Source organism: Ascidia mentula, chromosome 1 (genome assembly GCF_947561715.1).
Source record: "Ascidia mentula chromosome 1, kaAscMent1.1, whole genome shotgun sequence".
Lineage (NCBI taxonomy): Eukaryota > Metazoa > Chordata > Ascidiacea > Phlebobranchia > Ascidiidae > Ascidia > Ascidia mentula.
The window spans coordinates 17,644,102-17,664,523 of NC_138566.1; the positions used below are offsets into that span (position 1 = coordinate 17,644,102).

General features: G+C 37.8%; 3 protein-coding genes across 3 annotated transcripts; 1 reads left to right on the forward strand and 2 right to left on the reverse strand.

Moving 5' to 3' along the window:
* Positions 1-52: 52 nt before the first annotated feature.
* LOC145917899 (inactive rhomboid protein 2-like) lies at positions 53-9,244 on the reverse strand. Its single transcript, XM_083003206.1, has 20 exons — positions 9,115-9,244; positions 8,975-9,043; positions 8,549-8,703; positions 8,221-8,316; positions 8,056-8,152; positions 7,894-7,987; positions 7,464-7,624; positions 7,250-7,384; positions 7,086-7,168; positions 6,652-6,876; positions 6,187-6,298; positions 5,819-5,893; positions 5,005-5,160; positions 4,650-4,704; positions 4,042-4,163; positions 3,511-3,614; positions 3,040-3,216; positions 2,589-2,742; positions 2,117-2,308; positions 53-1,606 (listed from the first exon to the last, which is right to left on the reverse strand). Exons 1-20 carry the CDS (start codon positions 9,157-9,159, stop codon positions 1,373-1,375), a joined length of 2,541 nt encoding a protein of 846 aa, XP_082859332.1. The 5' UTR covers positions 9,160-9,244; the 3' UTR covers positions 53-1,372.
* A 125-nt stretch (positions 9,245-9,369) lies between these two features.
* On the forward strand, positions 9,370-11,596 carry LOC145908714 (uncharacterized). The gene is made up of 8 exons (XM_082996041.1): positions 9,370-9,662; positions 9,730-9,811; positions 9,918-10,088; positions 10,232-10,363; positions 10,438-10,509; positions 10,620-10,960; positions 11,027-11,094; positions 11,229-11,596. The coding sequence occupies exons 1-8, from the start codon at positions 9,578-9,580 to the stop codon at positions 11,457-11,459; spliced, it is 1,182 nt and encodes a 393-aa protein (XP_082852167.1). The 5' UTR covers positions 9,370-9,577; the 3' UTR covers positions 11,460-11,596.
* Positions 11,597-16,758: 5,162 nt separating this feature from the next.
* On the reverse strand, positions 16,759-19,846 carry LOC145888654 (uncharacterized). Its single transcript, XM_082979457.1, has 7 exons — positions 19,732-19,846; positions 19,268-19,438; positions 18,666-18,774; positions 18,326-18,440; positions 17,499-17,776; positions 17,084-17,271; positions 16,759-16,880 (listed from the first exon to the last, which is right to left on the reverse strand). Exons 1-7 carry the CDS (start codon positions 19,844-19,846, stop codon positions 16,759-16,761), a joined length of 1,098 nt encoding a protein of 365 aa, XP_082835583.1.
* Positions 19,847-20,422: the final 576 nt, after the last annotated feature.

A 20,422-nucleotide genomic window follows, 5' to 3' on the forward strand; every position in this document is an offset into this window, starting at 1 on the left:
TTTTGTTTTGATCATTGGGCCAGAAACGCGCAAGGGACGCATAAAAACAGACTTCTCGGGCCACCAATGACTTTTATTGGCAAGCTGACATGTAAGCAGCAAGATAGCAAGCGCACTAACTACAAATAATCAGTTGTGCAACCATGGCAACGCAACACAAAGTAAAGTAGTGCGGACAATGTTCCAAATTGACATATTTTCACTTTAACGACGAAAATGGGAAAAAACGTGGAAATGTAGAGATTCGGGAAAAACAATGCTGTTTGCAAAGCAAAATATCGATTGTGTAAATAGGCTGTATATACGCCACAACATCATCAGGAAATCGTATCGCGCACCTATTTAAAAATATACACCGGCCAGAAGTTTACAACCGGGGTCGCAACCATCCCTGTGCGTGGGGTGACAAATAAAACGGAATAAAATACCCTTTATTTCAAGAATACCGCCTGCGCGCGCGAGCAATAGAAAGCAAAAAATAAGAATGCAATGCTTATGTGATTTTTGGGGTTATTAGTTACCATTAAACCAACAACAAGTTCCAACAAAGACGAGCGACAGCAGTAGCAAACTCGCTCTGGAAACTAGACTCGGTGTCATGGTACAAAATATAATGTAAGAAACAAGGTAGAGTTGGCAGTATTTCATCAAACTAACCGAAACCAGAAACCTAAAAATTGACTGTCTTATTAAATAGTGTTCGTATATAGTACAGGGCATGCGACAAAGTGCACGATTTTAATACTTGAGGACAATAAAAATAAGGGAATGCAATTTAATAAAATGGACGGGAATATTTTCAAAGGCAATAATAGTTTCAAAACAGATAAGAAACGAAAACTTGCTACGCTGCAAGTTCCTTCGTTGTAACGGAACGACCGACGCGACCACTTTAAAACATTATAAAAAATACTTGATGCCGTACAAAACACGGAGAAATAAATAAGATCAAAAAATGTTGTTCGAAAAAAAAAGACTAAAACGAAAGAGGTTAAAAGGCAAATTAACATAATAATTACGCTTATAGTTTACAATTGCTAACGACAAACATGTTTCAATTCTTACATTTACTAAGCTGTATTCAACTCTTACCCTTACATATGCTGTGGAGAGTAACATAAAACGCAAACATTCACATAAGTGTGTTTTTTCAGCGCTTTCAAGGCCAGCGTCTAATTAGGCATTCACCTACCAGTGAATGAATAAGTGGAGTTTTACTAATTTTTGCGACTGACCTCAGTTTGCAGCTTCGCAGCGGCAAAAGGAAAGCAAAGCATTTATCAAATGTGATACTTTTTGCGACAGATTTCATGTGGGTTTTACGGAAAAGCGAATGAAAAGCAAAAATATGGCGAAAAATATGGCGAATTTGCTACAACCTGTCCTCCGGTTGGAAGCCGTGGTTGGAACAGAAGTCGGAGGTGAATGGGATGCAGTTGATGTATCGACAACCGTTGCAGTCGGTGATTGGGTAGATGTAGAAGAAGAAGATGAGGGCCACGAAGAGTCCGATGAAGAGACAGGAACAGGTGATGACCTGGATGCGCTTCCTGTGTTTATCGAACTTACTGAAGGTGATGTATGGGAGGAAGATGAAGGAGAGGAGCTGCGGAAAAGGAGGATGGGAGTTGGGATGAGGAGGACCGAGTTTCGATTAAATATTAGAAATGGTTGTAACGCATATATTCAGCTTTTCAAATCAGTTCTTATCAACCTTTCAGAATTTGCAGATCGGTAAAAATGTAAACAACGTTTGCGGCGCAGTGATTTGATAAAATTGTGATGAACGGAACGAGTTGAAAAAAAGGTATTTCATAAAACAAAAGTGTGCACTTGGCACAAAAAGGAAATCAATTTAGTGTAAAAAAAGGTATTGGAGGATCGGCACAAAAAAGGAACACTGATCTAAATTATTAACAAACATTTTCCAATTATGCTATACTATCAGTTCATACTCGGCCGTCTTACTTTAAAGCCATGCGCAATGTCTCAAAATGTACTGCATTAAGATGTTATAGCAATCTGATATATGTATAAAATGCGTCATGTTAAGTAAATACTTTTCTGGTTCAAATTCCACTAAGAATAACTTTACGGCAAAAAAACTTACACTTACCAGCCCAGCAATGAAACCGAACATGTGCGCGAAGTTATCGATCCACGGGAGGGCGCCAAACACAAAGAGTACAGTTGTTATGGCGACGAGTTTAAACAGGGCCCGAAGCGGCGATTTAAGGAGTTGCCAGCTCTGGAACACTTCCACAAACAAACAGGCGAGAATTCCGAATATGGAACCGGCTGGGCCGACCTTTAACAATAAACACATGAATAACCTTAAATTAGAAAACGCACAGAAACAAAAAAATAGCGTGTTTTTATGCGTAAGTGGGGTTATATTATGATAAGGTTCGTGCTCCCATATATGCATAGCATTAGCTTCCTGGTTGTCAATGGACTATTCAGCAATTTTTAGGTAAACTTACAAATTTCTGTGCACATCAACAAATGGAACCTGTTTTTCAGTTTTATAAAAAAACTATATTTGTAAAAGGCAACAAAAATGTCAACAATACATAACAGAAATCTACCTCTGCTCTGTAGGGTAGAAATATGGCTGAACCGAGGTTGCCAGTTATGCCGCTGAACACGTATATAATACTGATGCGATGCCAACCGGCAAGTTTTTCCATGTCCCTTAACACTGTCATCTGGAAGACTACAGACACAAGACAGTGCAGCAATCTGTAAGCAGAATATCAAATAAAAGACAGTAAGTATATTTTTACCGATGCAGGCTTGCCTACACAGACGGGCGATTGCGAATTTTTGTGTGTTTTGAAGTTTTATAACGACATCTGTTCAGTTTCATTTACGTTTCGATTTTTTCGTTGAAACTCTCTCTCCTTTCAAAAAATACAGTTTTTGCTCTCATGAACATCAAAAATGCTGATTTTGTTGAGCCCGAAATATTTTATATATACAATACACTTTTTTCACACCGTGTGGGGCACATTTTCTTACAAAACCCGTTTTACGAACCCGGCATGCAGAAGAACTGGAAGCCACAGACGGTATATCTGGTCGGGATATTCCGGGTCTCTGAAGGGGATCAGACCACATGTGTCCTGCATACAGTTGACCTGAGAGCACAGACTCGCCTCCGAGTGGTAAACCCCGTGTTTGTATCGACAATACTGCTCTGTCACTATCTCGCACCTGGATACAAAAGGGGGTCTTACTTTGCAAAATATTTTCAGCTTGATATGGTAAAAAAATATTCTGTAAATAAATAACATTGAAGGTGTAGTAGTGGATAGAATGTTACAGGGACAAGCAGCTGCAGGGGCGCATGCCACATAAATCAAGGAATACGTGCCATGAAATTTTTCTGTATAGAGGTAAAGATTTAGTACTGGTAAAGACATCACACTAGGAAAGTGACGTGCCTTTAACTAGAAGGACGAAATTGCATGTTTATTAATTCAACTGACAAGTGTTTATAGCAAGTACCTGGCTTCGTTTCCAATGCAACAGGGATGACCCACCACGTTACACCTCACGTTATCCAGTGTGCTGTTCTTGAAATCTTCTTGTGGCAGTGGATCCGTACATATCTGCCGAAACATGGAAAATATGATTGCCCAGAAAGTTGCAATTACAACTGCATCAACAGCTATTTTCCAAAAAACCCTTATAATATAATAGACAACACTTGTTGAAATAATTATAACCAGTTGTTAATTAAGTGGCCAAAACTTGTAAATAAGAGCATGTCACCAGTTTTTCAAATTTAAGGCCTCAAGTACATATTCAAAGACAAACGTAATGAAAACGTAAGGACGACACGTAAAGTTGTTGCATTATATATACATAAAGTCAATATTCCAATTCTAAGATATTCATAACATTAGTTATGTTGGCAAAATATGTCAGATTTTTAACACACAATATACGTCAATAAATATGCTAAAAAAGCGGTGAAACATATTGTAATAAATTTGTTTAGGAGTTTGCAAGTTTATATAGGTGGGAAAAACCGACCGGCCACTTGGTAATGTCGTCAGACCATTGGTCGGCGGTGGAGCTGGAATGTTGAGATCGACAATATCTGGGATCTTGGCCACACACGGAACCAGAAGTTCGCGGCTGAAGATTACCCGGATCTGGTCGGGAAAAAGTAAATTTAAACAAGTTCCCAAAATCTGCTTGGTATTGGGTAACGAAAGCTATGTATGCACACACACAAAAGCATGAAGTCTCGCCATATGGCAGACGAAATGTCGTTATTTATTCAAATTAGTTTTGTAACCGTTTCCAGTATCCAATGTGTTCACCTACATTGCAACCAAAGCAATCTCAACGGCCAAACACGTATCGATGCCGCTTACTGCTTATACTTCGTAAGTTCAATCAGAGTTTTTAAAACCGAAACGTCGCACGAAACCATTCATTCAAGCCAGACCTCACTCACGTACGCTAGTTCCCTGAAATTGCTCAGTGCGAACGTCACCATTCAGCGGAATAGATAACGCTAATGTATAGAGTAAATTTAAACTACACGAAACTACATTTTTTTGTAAAAAGGGGACTGAAGACTACAGGTCGCAACGACCATACATTCAATTCGTACTACAAGCGGTTAAACTTACCTCCATAAAGTGGGGGGTCAAATTCCGGCCACTTTACCCATTTAGCAAACGTGAACTGTAAACAACAACATTGAAATTATTCAAATTGTTTAAAGTTCATTTAAAAATGACAGAAACACTTTCAGAGATTGAATGACTTCAAAAAAGATTATTGGTAATCATATATTGAAAAGTGAAGGATCCAAATTGTAATGAGAAATATGATTGTAAAGGGTTCAAAGATGAACACAAACACGAAGCATTTACGACGTCACAATAAAAACACCAGACAGACTTGTATGATTCATCCCTTGACTGGGCAACAAGCCATCTAATAGTAGCACTAGAAACGGATGAAAAGAGTTAGCACACTTACAGGGCAATCGTTTGATTGAATGCATCCAGAATTGTCATTCCTAACACAACAAGCCGACCTATTTTCCGATTCTCGTTCTTTTTCGATAAACGCCTGAAGCTTTGGATCCAGTCTCATACAAGGGGAGTATTTGGCACCCAGATGAATTAAATCTTTCTGCACAGCAAAGAATAAAAGTCTTGCATCAACTAAAATTGTCTTTTTAGGAATGTATGGCGACCGTAGCTGTTTTTAGCTTGTGGCGATATGCGTGTAGGAAGGGCATGGCATACAGTTACCACAAAAAGCAGGTGCAGTAGCAACTTGCTACAGGGAAGTAAGGTACCTTAGTACTGTCAATTCTTATTGTACATCAATCATACACTAACTTAACCAACAGATCTCTACTCTGCGTAGGTTGTTTAATGTTACACAGTATAACAATCGTTGGAAACAGGCATGTATTCTTATGTAGCAATAAAGTGCATTCGTTGCATGGAGATAACACAAGATTGGCATAATGTCCATGAGTTAAACACGTACATACCTGGACACAACAACTGTCATGTGTGTCTTGTTATAGAAAAGTTAGGTAACTTGCCTGTGCTGATAAACCTATTGCATATCACACATACTCCCCCACAAATACATTTCTTGACTGTTACGGTTACCTAATTTTCAGAGTAAGCAATGCAGTGAAACAGACATATGCCATGAGGCCTAAAAGTTTGGAAAATTACCCAATTATCTTTTTGTGTCTTCATGTGCATTGTAAACTACTTGGCATTAGCACTGGGAAAACAAAAATTGGAAAAAATTAAACTAGTGGACTCACAGTTCGAGGACCAATCCAGAAGTTCTGTGGTTCCTCAAATACTTCACTCACTTTTGATAGAGATTTTTTTGTTGTCTGATAAGAATTTGTAAGAAATTATTCAACAATAAAAACAGAAGAAGTGCAAGAAATGGAGCAATGTATCCATGATTTGTTAAATATTGAAAACTTGGAAGCATGTCAAAAGATTAGTTAATTCTGCGAGGTTGACCAACTGCAAACAGTAAAGCGACATGGAAGTCAAACAGTGGCGCAAGTTTATTTCAGAAGTTGTATCCAAAGAGTAATGACACCCATCTACATACTTACACAATGAATCATTAATACCAGTTACGTTCCTATTTCAACAAAGACCAGATTCCACTTACAGTGAATTTCTCCTTTGTGTAGGTAAACCCAATGGGAGCGATGCCATACACAGCAATTGAAATAATGCAGATCACAACATGGACAAAGGTGATCCAGTAGGTAAAATAGGGTCTGTGTATAACAAATACAAATAAAGACAACCATTAAACCAAATTATTTAGCACTGTTTCATAATACTGGTGTTTATTTTCATATCCACTGTGGTTACAATATACACATTGGGGACAAACAGTTAGTGCTGTACAACCTCAGTTAAGGAGACTGGTAGCTACAGATTTGTCTTTATGGAATATACAATTATATTGACACAATTTAACTTTAGAACAGTTTCCAAATTAAAAAAATAAACAATAGGTATAGATGTAGATGTAGGCTTGGAGGGAAATTATCACAAGCAGCTTTCTTTCACAAGACAAATCATCAGTCCCGTTCAATAAACATTGAAAACAATCAAGGAAAATTACCTGTGATTGTCAAATCTATCCAATTGTGTTCTAACATTGCTGGGCAGTCTTTTACGAGTCAGTCTTCTGTTTAGCCAACGGCCAACCAAGCCAGTTCCATACTGACGTTGCTTCCTACGAAAGGCTTGTGACAACACACGGTTAACACCAATTTTATGCCCGCGCTTTCGAGATTCTTCAGCATCCATCTGCTGCACTAAGTCATTACGCCGATACGAGATTGCCCTGTAATGTAATAAAGGGTTTTCACAAAAAAGTAATTTTCAGCTTATCACTGAAGCATATAATGCAATGCCTTGGCTGCTTGCCAGTGAACTTTATAGGCAAAGCAAAAATGCAAACATACATTCCACCCCTACAAATGGTAACATGGTCCGCACTGAATCAAAAAATACCCATGTTACATGATTAAGATTGCATAAAAGTGAACTCACCTTTTACTTGGATATTCATCTGTTGTCGTTTGATCAAAAAACACTTCATCAGCAATGGACTCATCTTCAAGAATAGTCGGCATCTGGAAAAAAATTGTTAATTTGCACACACACCATAGTGTATATCATACAATGGGTTAAATATTTAATATCTCAGTAACTACCTCCCCCAGAAAGCTTGTATCTATTTCCTGATCAGACTCTTTTATGTCATCTTCTGCCAGACTGGGCAAAGCGAAACTCCGCTTGTCTGCCCCAAGAGGGTCGGATGACACCAAATTATTCATTACTGAGGTACCCTGAGCACAAAAATATTAAAGCCATGACGTTGTGACATAACATATAGAATATTGTGCATTTATAATGTATTTTTGTCACCTTAACTACAGCACTAAGGACTTTCCAGCTCATTTTTGCCACCGATTCCTTCCTCATTCGCTGACTTGTGTTTCTCATACTGGGGGCAAAGCGCATGCTGGCAAGAGATCGTGCACTTGGTGTAACAGGTGTGTAAGGTGGAGTGCTTACCGCCATTGGACCTAAATTAAAATTAACTGCTTATTCTGTGCCATTTATCAAAAGTTAAAATCAAAAGTAAAACCGGTCTAATGTGATTATATTACTTGAGTAAATACTTGAATGACCAAAGAACAAAATTAAATGTTATTATTTGAATATGCTGCACAATCTATACAAGTTGTATAGATAATAATAATACAACACTAAAGGAAAACTCAACAAATAAAAAAGGGTAATTGCAAAAAAGGGATATTTGTCAACTTATTTGAAGCTTGAACACACAACTTACCTCCAAGAGAGGGACCAAATTCTCCCTCCTCCGGTGTTCCAACAGCCGAGTTTGTAAATCTGCCTCCTCGGAATCGAGCGTATGGGTCATAGATCTGATCAGTTCATCAAAGTTTTGTTAGATGTTGTTTTTAACAGAGTGCATAGTGACAACATGGCATACCTGTGGTATTGACGGAGATGTTGACTGGCTTAAACTACCATCCTCCACTTCTTGCTCAAGTTCAGGTTTTAGCCTTCCATATTTCATGCTGCAATATCTGAAGAGGAAAAAAAATATTTACCGAAAGAACAACTCTTATCTATCAGAAAATTTCACTATAAAAACCTCAGATGACGCTTTCTCCACTTTTCATGATCTTCATTACAGTTTTTGCCAATACCCACAAATGTCTCTGTAGCCTCTTTCATTCTTTTTGATCCACTGTGATGCAACAAAACAATTGAATTCTAATTAGTGTTCCTGAAGTGGAAAAGAACCAAGATGTGCCAAAAAAATTAAAAAACATGGTTGACAATCAGTGTCATTATGATCTTTCATTTAAAAAAGGTGAAACATAAATTTTGTCAATAACTGACATCAGTGGCAGATTCTTGCAGTTGTTTTAACATTTTCACACACTTAAAAAGTGTTTCTATATTGATGGGATCATTACCTTCTGATCATTGCAGTACGTTGAAGCAATGAAGTCTGTCGTTGCATGGGACGGCGAGGTCTTGGTGGGGGCCGATGTCTTACATTGGAAGCTTCATTTGCTGGCATGCTTTGGCTGCGATTATAGGATGGAACAGCGCTGCCAGATGCTTCATTCTAAATAAATGTAACTCAGGTTAATCTCAAACCATATAATACCTTGAAACATCAACACAACTGTCAGTATTGAAATAAATCTCAAACTATTGCATAGGAAAAAGGTAGCATCCACAATTTGTTTTCTGTGGAGTAAAATGGGTTGATTTGACCTAACCTAGTTAACTAAATATCACAGTAACAAACATAACCTACATTTTATCAATTTTTTTTTGTCCATTGTGTAAATCTATTTTTAAATGCTTATACACATAATACGGTAAGGTCTAACCTTTTCCTCTGCTGAAACAACTTCATGATGTGTAGAATCCACTGTTTCGCCGGGTTTAGGAATATTAAGCTGAACAAAATCGTCGTAAAAGTAGGCCTAGTGTAAATAACAAATCTTTTCAACGTCAATTAAAAAAATACCTTTAAATTGTGAATGTTTCTTCCGCTGGTAGAGTTGCGCGACATGGTTATGTAACTCTCTTGCCATGTAACCCACTTTCGCCCAGGCTTTTTGTTGTGCCAGAAATAGAAAAACGATAAACATCAAATCATTTCGCAGAAAACTTACTGATCCTGAACCAAGTGTTGTCATGCGTGACGTAAAGATTAATAATTGTTGATTGAAATTAACTACGTATTTTGTTTTTACTCAATTTCATTTGAAAGAGTGGTACAATCAGTTTAAGATTTATTGTTGATAATTACCAACCGGCACTCTGATGTTCGAAAAGATGGTTACGTCATTGTATTTATAAGGACTACGTAAAATATTATTTTCACTGCGAAAGAAAAACATCTCCCCTGTGGTCTGAGGCATCTAAGTTTCACTTTTGTTTCGCGGGAAAGGTCTGTGGTTCATTATTGTTGATGCGTTTTCTTTACGATGAAAGTAAAGCCTGAGTTGCCAAACATTGATATAAAAATTCCAACAATGAGCGCTACTGAAACGTTTGCCCAGGCGGTTGAAGGTAAAGTAGGCTAAATGAACCTATGTTCGGTTGAATAGATTTGTTGAAGGGTTTTTAAATGTTACAGGTTTTCAAACAGCCACAACGGATCCTTTGTCGGAACAGTTGGAGTTGTTCTTAAAACACGTTGCAAAAACTGGGGATATCATGTGAGGATGCTAATAAAAATGCTATAAGCTCCTGCAAAGCTAACGTTGTAATTTAATCATAAACATTGAAGTACGAGTGAATTTAAAGATATCTCTTAATCTACAGATTTCCATGGGAAAAGGTGCAACAGATATTTATTCACAAAATGAAACTGGTGCTCAATGACTTTTATCAAGCAAGTCCATATCAAGGCACCAAGGTTAATCCAAATCTTGAAAATGATAAGTTTGAAGATATGAGGGAACGAGTTGTTCAGCTGGCAGCTGAGTTTGACTGGTGGGTTTGGTGTGACTGGTCCTGATTTGTATCTGCTCTAATGGAGTTTTATGCATACTTGAACACTAAAATTAATTGCTAGCTTATTTGCAGGCCTCTATAGTGGTAAATGTGACAAAAAGATATCTCTGTTAACTTTTTAGTCCCCCATTTACGTTCCAACGCCTGTGCGAGCTTGTAACAGACCCCAAGAGAAATTACACAAAATGTGAAAAGTTTATTCGTGCCATGGAAAAGAATCTAATGGTTGTTAGTCCCTGGTCTTACTCAACAAGGTAACATACGTTTTGTGAAACAATGCTCCCTTCTGACCATGTTTGCCTAATCCGCAAATAACTCTGTTGTTCAGAAGAACCAGTGAGTCATCTGATCAAGTAAATGGTGGGTTTGACATGCGGGTTGTGAACTCGACAACAGAAAGGTAAGAAATGCACAATGGGATGTTTTTTTACAAACCACAAAAGCCTCACTGAAAAAGCAAAAAAAAATTATCTGTTTTTGAAATTTAATTTTGGCATTGTTGAATGACAGACCATGGTCAAATTTACCACCTTCACCTATCACAACCAATGCACCAACCATTCCCACAATCAAGGTAACAGACAGTGAAGGTGAAGATGTGAGTGAAGCAGACAAGACAGAAACTGAAACGACACCTAAAAAAATACCCGAGGGCGAACAACATGCGGAAGCAATTTCAACTGAAACTGACACAACACCCAATAATGAAATGATGGTTGTTGAAGAGGCAAAGAATGAAACTACGCCAGGGGACAGTCCTACTGAAGACAATAAGAATACAAAAACTTCTGCAGAAAAGACAGAGGATTCCAAATCTGAACCTTCAGAGGAAAAGATAGAACCTTTACCTGGTAGGATGTGAATTGGTTTGTGACCTTGTCTTGAAAATCAAACAAAAATATTGCCATTTTTTCAAGGTGTTGGAACATTGGTGGAAAAGTACAATGTTAACAAGCAACCAAACGCTGATGGTGATGTTGTTAGTGTAAGTATGACAACCAATTTTGGGGTAAATGAGTATTATATAAACGTGTCATGCAAAAATCCTTAAAATTATTTCCTGTGAAATGCACGTTGTTTGTATATTGGTATTGACGTCAGCACCGTAACACCATTTAGGCTGACAGTTCTGGTCAGAGCGATTCGCTTTCTGATATCACAAAGACGGCCGATGCCACCACAGATGAAAAACCCACACAACCCGCCGACGATCCAGTGACGTCACGCTCTCCCAAACGCAAGCTCAGCGATGAGGATGCGACGCCCATGGATGTGGGCAGCCCCACCAAGCGGCCGAAGCACGATGACGAAAGCAGCGGCGAAGTCCAACCAGCCATTGGCGAAAGTTAATTTGGTGCGAGTTTGCGATCGAAAAGTGGTCGTAAGTAGATTTGCATTGACTCTGATTACTGTGGGGATCGCGTTGCAGCTCTTTTTTGTGATTGTCGACGACTCGCGGGAGTGTCACGTCGTACACGTAATAAAATGCTGCCTGACGTTTGCCGTAAATATATATGAAAGATTAGCCCACTCCATTAAAAGCAGGTTTGATTGCACGAAATCTAAAAAGATGATAATTGCTTGTCTAAAAATCACCGTGCGCACTTGTGTTATCTCGGGTCAAAACCTCATTTTTCACCGACCATAATTTTATGCATCTTGTCCCGTAACTATGGTTACTGACCTAATAGTTTTTATGTACTGAAGATCGGATCTGGTTATGCGCTGTGCGTTAGATAGGAATGTAATTTATTTGAGGTGCCGATGCTAAAAAGCAAAAAAAGAACGAATTGAGAAGACAACAGTCAGATTGCGATGAAGCAAGTGGTTAAAATCGTCGAAACCAAAACAGAAACTATTTTTTTACATTATATTTAAAATTGGGAACATACAGGGCAGTTGTAGTTATAGCAAATATATCAACAAGGAATAGGACGCGTTGTTCCTAATTCTGTTTCAATCCAGATGCATAAGACCTCGCTGTAATTACAGACTCTTTCATAAATAATATAGTATTACCAGGGTTACAAGTACTACTACAAAAATATGTTATTTTGTTTTCGAAATGTGGCCGTCAGTGTGTGTTTCACATTCGCAATCAAATACTGCACCGAATAATAACATTATCGTGGAGTTGGAAAGGACAGAAAACATAGTGCCATATGTTTTACTTGGGCGTTGCATAGCATGTTTTACTTACCCGAGCAGCCAGGAAATTCGAAAGAAGTTACAATTTCTTGACTATGTTTATTGCATTTTTCCACTTCAGGAATGATTGGTGAGAAGTTGGATGGTAACACAGAACGTATTCTAATGCAGCAGTTTTGTTGCATCTCGACCTCCACATGTTGATAAGTGCTTTTTGTAGTTTGTCAATTGACCTAAACGAGAAGTGCAGTTCACTCACCTTTAATATACATGGAAAAATGGTAAGTTTTTCAGTTTTCTGAAAGTAAAATCGCATCAAAAATTAATGTTCCGAAACTTTGTACATCGGAGAGAATGAGTATACAAGCATGAATTATGCAGGTCTAATCACATAAAAAGAAATCCATATTTCAATGTATAGGGTTAAGAAAAATAGGCAGTGGGCCCGATTACCAACATATAACAACACAGTTTCCAAACCAAGCTTATTTTCTTGCATGGCCAAAGCGTTTATGCGGCATTTAGGGGGAGACCGGGGATAGCTCGGACGGTTTTGGGAAAATTGCTCATATTTTTTTTAAATTATGAACCACATTCTTAAATTTTATTTTGTTGTAAGTAGTAAAGCATTGCTCAAAAAACAAAAGGTTTTTCGTTCGTTTTTGCTCACTAAAAATGTTTATTCAGCCCATTTTTTAAACAGGTCTCAAATGTCCGAAGTCACCCCGGTACCGGGGTAACATCGGACGTCACTGGGGATATCTCGGACAGCAAGTTTTAACAGACGTTTTTTTTGTATATTTAACAAATAACTGATATCAAACTTGGCGCAATATCAGCATTGGGGCATTAGCGCATAAAATATCATTCAAGCTTTCAGGAATCGGGGCGTGGCCACTTATCGTTTCGACCCTTCCACACGTTCATGCTTTGGGTAAATCGTATACGTTTAACGGCAGCACGGATATCATAGATTTTAGAGTCAACAAACGATTTTTTATCTTGACCGATAATTTTTCATAAAACTCAAAAATTGTTGCCTTCTCGCGATTTTTTGCCATGATGTCCGAAGTATCCCCGACCACGTGACGACATAGAAATTCTTAAACTATGGCCGTATTTTTAAAGGTTACACAAAATCATCATTGGCCTATCCAAGAATACATATTTGATTATGCAATCAACCCAAAATTACTGCATTTTGATTAACTGTGACAGATATATAACCATCCACATACAAATTGAAAAACTTGGTTTCACTGATAAATTGACTTTTTCGATTATAACTTTTTAAGCAGACATGATTTAATTCCAAAGTTCCTGTTAACGTTTGATGGAGACATAAAGCTTTTGTAAAAGTGTCTTAACAATACCTAATTGTGACGTAAAATACCTGGTCCGAGGTATCCCCGTGTCCGAGGTATCCCCGGTCTCCCCCTACGCACTGGTCAGAAAACAAACTGGACTCACACGCAAAAATCCTGCTGCCGTTTTGCTTGCAAAATTATCGGCAATTCCGCAGCAACAGCTTTAAAGTAATCTGTAAATACGTGACTATCGCAAATTAGGTTTTCAAAGGTAACGTTTACTTTGAAAAAGTGCATGAGTCATTCTGTACGATTGCTGTGTTTTGTTTCAAGTACAGGGCCTCTTTGAAAATGGTCTGGCTTTGACCGGTAATGCCAGCAGTGAAGTTAAGTGCTGTATCCAGGCTTGAGAAAATCGTAGAGTAGACAAATTTTTCTGCGACGGTTCTGTGAACAACATTGTTTTGGGAATGGTGTTGTGCTTATTTTCAGCCCACGGCGAAATAAATCAGTACAATTTATAAAAATCTATATGCATGGTACTTCAAGCGTCTTGAAACATAAGAAAGAGTACATCAAGTAAAAACATAGTTGGCCTGTGCCTTAATCATACTTCCACAGCTAGTATGGATGTTCACAAGCAAGAATATATGTTTTATGGCATGTATGGGCAAAGCTTTCACATGATAAGTGAGACGCAAGGACTCCAAACTTGAATCAAAAATGGTTGGACAATATCCCTCTACACAAGATTTTATCAAAGCGCTCCAACAAACAACTGCTTCCTCCATAATTCTGCTAAAACAATAAAATAAAAAAACGTTTACAAATAACTTTCTTCTAAGTTTTATCATAAAACATACACGTTTAGGCAAAACAGACAACTTTTTGTATGGTATCAAATTATTCACTTGTATTTTTATTTGCACCATTATCGTTTAACTAATTAAGGTAGTCGCAATGTGGTGCGTTAATACTTAAGAATAATTCCTTACACAAACTACTGTGTTCCTTGGTAGGGAAAGCCTGTTGAATATAAGTTGGCGCATTGAAGATCTTTGGCGAAAGATTCCTTTAACGTACATAGTGGCAATCTGGATGTCTGAAAAATGAAAAACAGTCGTGGCCTCTTTTAACAAATCGTGATTTAACCCGAGTTCTTTTAAACTTCTGGGAATTGAACTTATTCTCACAACATTATAAATATTTTTCCATACATACGTCATACGTGAATTATTTACTGCAAGTAACTTTTCAGTAAAATCTCCCCACCATTTTGTTGCACTTTTGCCGGACATCCGCTAGGTAGCAGTGGTGAGTTGCAGACGAACGTTGCGCAGGACATGTTTGTGTAATTAATTAAACCATATTCGTTTGCAAGCTGAGGACATGAGGGTTCGACGCTCGTGTTAGTGTGATAGTCTGCAAACAGAGTAGTTCCTTTAAAGAAAAAACAGCTGTTCCGGCAAGCATTAAGTTAATCTTGCTAAAGATTATTGCTTTAACATGACAAAACAGTTATGGGTGAAGATTAGCTCAACCTTGTTCTGTGTTAAAAACAACTGATTGACAAATTTGTCCAGCTGGACATATTGTTCCTCTGAAATTGTCGGCGGTAACGTTTCGATTAAAGGTGGTTCTTCTTCCTGTGTGACAAACCAAACCTGCTGAAAAAGAACCCGCATATCATTAACTTATAAAGAACCAGCATAATGGTCATTAACTTATAAAATCATTACATTATAAAACCTTAGTTACACATATTGAATATATGCTTGCTTGTGCACTGCTTTTATAAGAGACTGACTGTAAACAACTTTATTGGCACGAGCTTTCGCGAGATTGATCTCGCTTCATCAGGTGCAGCAAGAAGAAATTGACATATTGAATAATAAGATTTTACGGTTTCTTGTACTTTTGTGATAACTATTGGACCCGCGAGTACAACAAACTTGGTGTTTCAGCCATTACCGTAACGTAGGCTAAAACACGATTGGAAAATGCCAAAAAGCACGATTGAATGCGATCTCACCTTGGGCGGGCCTAAAAATGATGCCCACATTTATCAAAGAGCCACAAACAGATTGCATTGTATATCGCATCCAAATAAACTGAAAAACTGTGCATAAAATTAAACAAAACATAGTGTTATTAGTTGCTTTGACAACAATCCAAACTGAACTCTGATCCCTTAACTGTCAATCAACTGAAGGTTCCAAAGAAAAACAAGATTCTGCCGCCAGTTTAATAACGAGGGCGCGTTGATAAAGGAAATATTTAATGCAAAATACGTACGTTTATAACCATTATCGTTCAGTTGATCGCCTGCTCAAGACAAACCCCAAAATCAATTTTACTGCAACTCTCTCGATAGGTTTGTGTCCAATTACGCCAGAATTTTTCAACAACTCCTCTGCAAAGTTTTTTTTTCCTCAGCCGATGTTTGGTCGAACGCAATGATAGTCAACGTGGTACAAACGTATTAACCATGGTGCAAGAACGTCGACACTTAGACCTTGTTCATAGTCGCAACAACACACGTAGACTCGACTAGAAAAAACTCACACCCATCAGCGCATGTTTTATATGTGGGTCTTTTGTCGTTTCCATATTACCCCAGCGAAGCATGCCAAGCAGCCGATGTACATGTACGCATGCTAATAGAGCCCGTTTAATCGCACATACACAAGCACGTCAATATTAAATAAAATAAAGCAACCGCGCATGTCTTCTACCGGAAAACATTTGCATTAATAGTATGCATATCACATACGGGGAGAAGAAAGGCAACGTACCGCAGTAACACTTTTGGATTCTAGCATGCAACGCGTGCTCTTACGTCAACTTATTGCGACGATGTTATCACTTAAACATAAATCTCACAGGGTTTTAAACCATCGTTATGTATTATCCACCATCACTTATCATTGCAGCCAGCTGACTGAAGGCAGCCTTGCAGGGTAATTAGCCGGGCCTACACAATTCCTCATTACAGTTGTATATGACGCCAATCTTTTGGTTACCAAACTTGATACAACCCCCGGGGTGATTGGGGGCAAGTGTCAATGCTGTTTGCCCATTTGTCTCTGTTTGGACAATTGTTTGACATCGTTTGCTGCCAACGGGAAACACGATTTATATTTTCATTACGACATAAACACATTAGTTGTTTAACACGTGCTTCGTGTTAAAAATTAGGCCAATAACCAGGTGCTTGTCAATGAAACTACTATGACAAAAAACATTTTCTGCATTTGAGTGCAGCTGTAAGCAGTTTCCGAAGAGTTGTCATCGAAAGTGTTGTCTTGTAGTGAACCTGTAATGAAAAAGTACTCAGTGAATGTTCTCCGTGTTTTAAATTTTACTTCAATTAAGTTAAACATGTTTTCTCAATTTTTGTTCGAATGATCCCAGCGCAAAGCAAAACGTATTTTTGCACAATAAAACCAAAATTCAATGTAAACAAAAACGGATGGAAGGAATTTCGGATGCCGCTCTACTTGGTATTAAATTGCTCACCGTCACAACGAGGTAATTCATAGTTCGTCAGAAAATCCTCGATTGTGTTTACTACGTTTCCGAGCTTTGGCTTGAGATAAGCATAGCCTTCTGCTGGCAGCATTTGCACAAAGAAATCACCAATCATTGACTTGTTGCAACGCGTAGCCCAAATTTCTAAAACCATTGCTTTTCCTTCTTCGTGTTTGCTGGCAAAATATTGCTAAATTTTATGCTAATTCTATTCTATTTGACATCACCATGAAACTCAACATGTATATTCAAAGGATATAGAAGCAAGTTAGATCAAAATTTAACTAATTGATCTAAGCTGTAAGCGTTTGCGACACAAAAAGCTTTTTATTAGATATCTATTCGGAACCTCTTTGTGTTATTAGCCATAGAAGATCTTGTACAGCAAACAAATACATTATACCTGCACCAGGTGCTGTGACTTTCTGCATTAACCAAACTGGGAATAACTCCAAGAAACCACTCGAAAATATCTGTGGCCACTCGGTTGTCGCAAACTGGATTTTCGTAGGTCAAGTTTAACTCCATGTAGTTGATTATAGGAACGATTTGTTGGACGTATATAGAGTTTTTCTGAAGACAAACTGCGCTGATAATTTCATTTTGTGTTGCCAGATCAATGTTCATTAGTGCAAATAAGGACGCAACGTTGCTGAAGATCATCGTGTACTGCGGAATTATCTATCAGACAAAACAGTCTTATGTTACAAATATAGTTTTTTTACCTATTAATGCAAGTTAGATTAAGACGAAAAACTACAAAGAATAAGGGAATATTGCAATTCTGTAATAAAGTGATGTTGATTTTATGATGGTAAGTAATGCCCAGTTCTTTCAAAATATACAGAATTTAAGTTGTTTTTGAGGTAAAATTTAAATCCCGTTATTTAATTTGACTATACCTACACGTTACTGCATGCTGGTGCCAAGCGAATCGCATATAACTTATACAATTCAAGGTAACATTTTCCGCGAACCAACAAATTTTGCATGATTTGTAGTTAGTGAAAGTTTTCTTCGTCAAAATATATTTAATGATATGATTTTATAGATTTTTGTGTGCATTTTATTGCTTTTACTATTACTACTACGTAATTTTTGCAGAAACTGACGGTGCTTACATAAGCGAAATCGATTTTTTTACAAATAAATCGACTTCAATCTGAGCCTTGTTGCTTCATGATATATGATTTTATAGCATAATTTACTTTCAATCACTTTGTTTTATACCGGGTAAATATATGGAAGACCCAAAGGCAGAAGGTCAAGATCTGTGAGACAAGGTCCTTGTGCACAAGTATTGACGGTTTGTACAAGACATTGAAATCCGGAGTCTATATTAGCCCTGCAACGCAAAGCACAAGTGACCAAAAATAAGTTACTTTGCATAATAATTGCGCCAAAGTTAATATGACACAAGTTTGGTATAAATGATATTACTAGGTGTAATTGAGAGAATAAAATGGATCGAAATCACCAAAGTATAACGACAGACTGTCGCCGGACGAAAGAAGATGCCACAAGATATCAGTTCATATTTGAAGAGTTTTATTGTACGCCGCACACGTACCTACACCTGCTGACATCGGAGTAGGGATAACCCCCAAGTAAGTTTGCCCAGCAATTTGTGAGCTTGTCCAACAATTGCGTGAGTGTACAAGAAGGCGTGATACGGAGTTCTGCATGAAAAAACATTTCTGAATTTTATCAATCTTTTACCAGACCAAATATGATAATTTTACCCCACGTTTAGAGTTTTACAAAGAAACTTGCGACCATTCTCGTATATTTTCGGGGTCGGTGAACTTTATGAACGCAGTATGCCAGTTTACAAACCTTGTAAAAATATTAATATCCTTGCGTGTCTAAATATTGGTGCGCAAATTATTTTAATGCGCTAATTTGCATTGAAACAGTATTGTAATTGGTAATAAGTTCGTCTTTAGAGGCGCTTTGAATGATTATCTCGGAATTCACGCGCACCTTGGGTTTCCGACTTCTGTCAATATATTTCTGTAATTTTTATTATTTTACAATTGCTTTGAATGTATACAGACACGCTTGTTTGAACAAACAAAAAAAATGTACTTTCCACTAATTCAAGACGTTTTAAACACCATCAAAACGCACAAACAGACACAATTACTCGAGAAAAACTGCCTGGCCACAAACCGTATTCTGAGTTTGATCGACATATAACGGGTGATGCGAACTTGTTGCAGGCGTCAATGTCACAAGACAAAGATGTGCACCCGGTTGTGTCCAAAACACCGAGCAAAAAACCCGACTCATTACAGGGAAAGATGTACGAAGGATCCGAGCAGCCGGCTAGCTCTTTGATCACTAAAACCAGCACCTTTTATATGCAAAATATGAATTTCGTTCTGTGTTGATTTTACAACTGTTACGTTGAGATTTTTGAGTATCAAGGAAAAATACTTTATGTTGAATGTTTAAAGTCTCGAAGCAATTTTCCTTTAATACTCACAGCTTGGACGTTGCGCAATCAGGAAAATTTGGTAATGTAATTACTATGGGAAAAGATTAAGCAAATTCCAATTTTTACGAGGATCACATCGCGTATGCAAGCACATTGGCGTGGAAACGAGTAGTAAGTACTGCTTAAGAAATGCAACCTGACATTCCGCTCATGCTTGTTGGATAAGAATTCAGAGTACACATTTCTGTTTCGTTGCATATCTCCCCATAGAAAAAGTTGTTGATGGGCCGTCCGTCCACCAAATCACGCATGCCCGAATAACATATCAGTGCCTCTGTGTAAACAAAGCATCAGCATCATCAAGGTAAGCATGTAGTTCTATTTCTTCTCGTGTATCTTCCGTTTACAGGTTATAGTACCTCACCCATCTCAAAAGATAAGAAAATTAATGTCTTTATCACAGTGTCTACACTTATGACAACACAAATGATGGTTTACTCTAAAAGCAGCCTACAGAAGAAGTGACGTCAGAAAAACTGTATTCACTGCATTATAATTGATGTGAACGCCCGGTTTATGGAAGGGTCGCCTTTTACGTGATGTAAATAAGGTAGCCTTGCATTTGATATGATTGTATATAATACACATCCGTTTATTACGTGGCCATTTGTACTTTCTTACTACTTGAAAATATTAGTATTGTTAATGATAAAAAAAGTTAATATAATTCGAAGTAAATTAATAATTTCACATACAATAATAGGACAAACGCGTACCTCCAGACACAAACAGGACAAAGAGTATTAGCAACCTAACCACCACAGCCATTCTTGCTTCTAGAATATCCTGTATTCCTAGTCTGATGATCTTGTTTCTAGTTTCAGGGA

Bases quoted from the DNA above. Each gene is read 5' to 3' on its own strand.
- LOC145917899 (XM_083003206.1), bottom strand. From the start codon at position 9,159: ATGTCGCGCAACTCTACCAGCGGAAGAAACATTCACAATTTAAAG. The intron at 9,044-9,114 runs GTATTTTTTTAA...GATTTTGTTCAG, and splicing joins GAAACATTCACAATTTAAAG to CTTAATATTCCTAAACCCGG. The intron at 4,705-5,004 runs GTAAGTGTGCTA...TGTTGTTTACAG, and splicing joins TTCAATCAAACGATTGCCCT to TTCACGTTTGCTAAATGGGT.
- LOC145908714 (XM_082996041.1), top strand. From the start codon at position 9,578: ATGAAAGTAAAGCCTGAGTTGCCAAACATTGATATAAAAATTCCAACA. The intron at 9,663-9,729 runs GTAAAGTAGGCT...TAAATGTTACAG, and splicing joins GTTTGCCCAGGCGGTTGAAG to GTTTTCAAACAGCCACAACG. The intron at 10,961-11,026 runs GTAGGATGTGAA...CATTTTTTCAAG, and splicing joins AAAGATAGAACCTTTACCTG to GTGTTGGAACATTGGTGGAA.
- LOC145888654 (XM_082979457.1), bottom strand. From the start codon at position 19,846: ATGCGTGATTTGGTGGACGGACGGCCCATCAACAACTTTTTCTATGGG. The intron at 18,441-18,665 runs GTACGTGTGCGG...TTTGCGTTGCAG, and splicing joins TCCGATGTCAGCAGGTGTAG to GGCTAATATAGACTCCGGAT. The intron at 16,881-17,083 runs GTGAGCAATTTA...TTTTCATTACAG, and splicing joins TGAATTACCTCGTTGTGACG to GTTCACTACAAGACAACACT.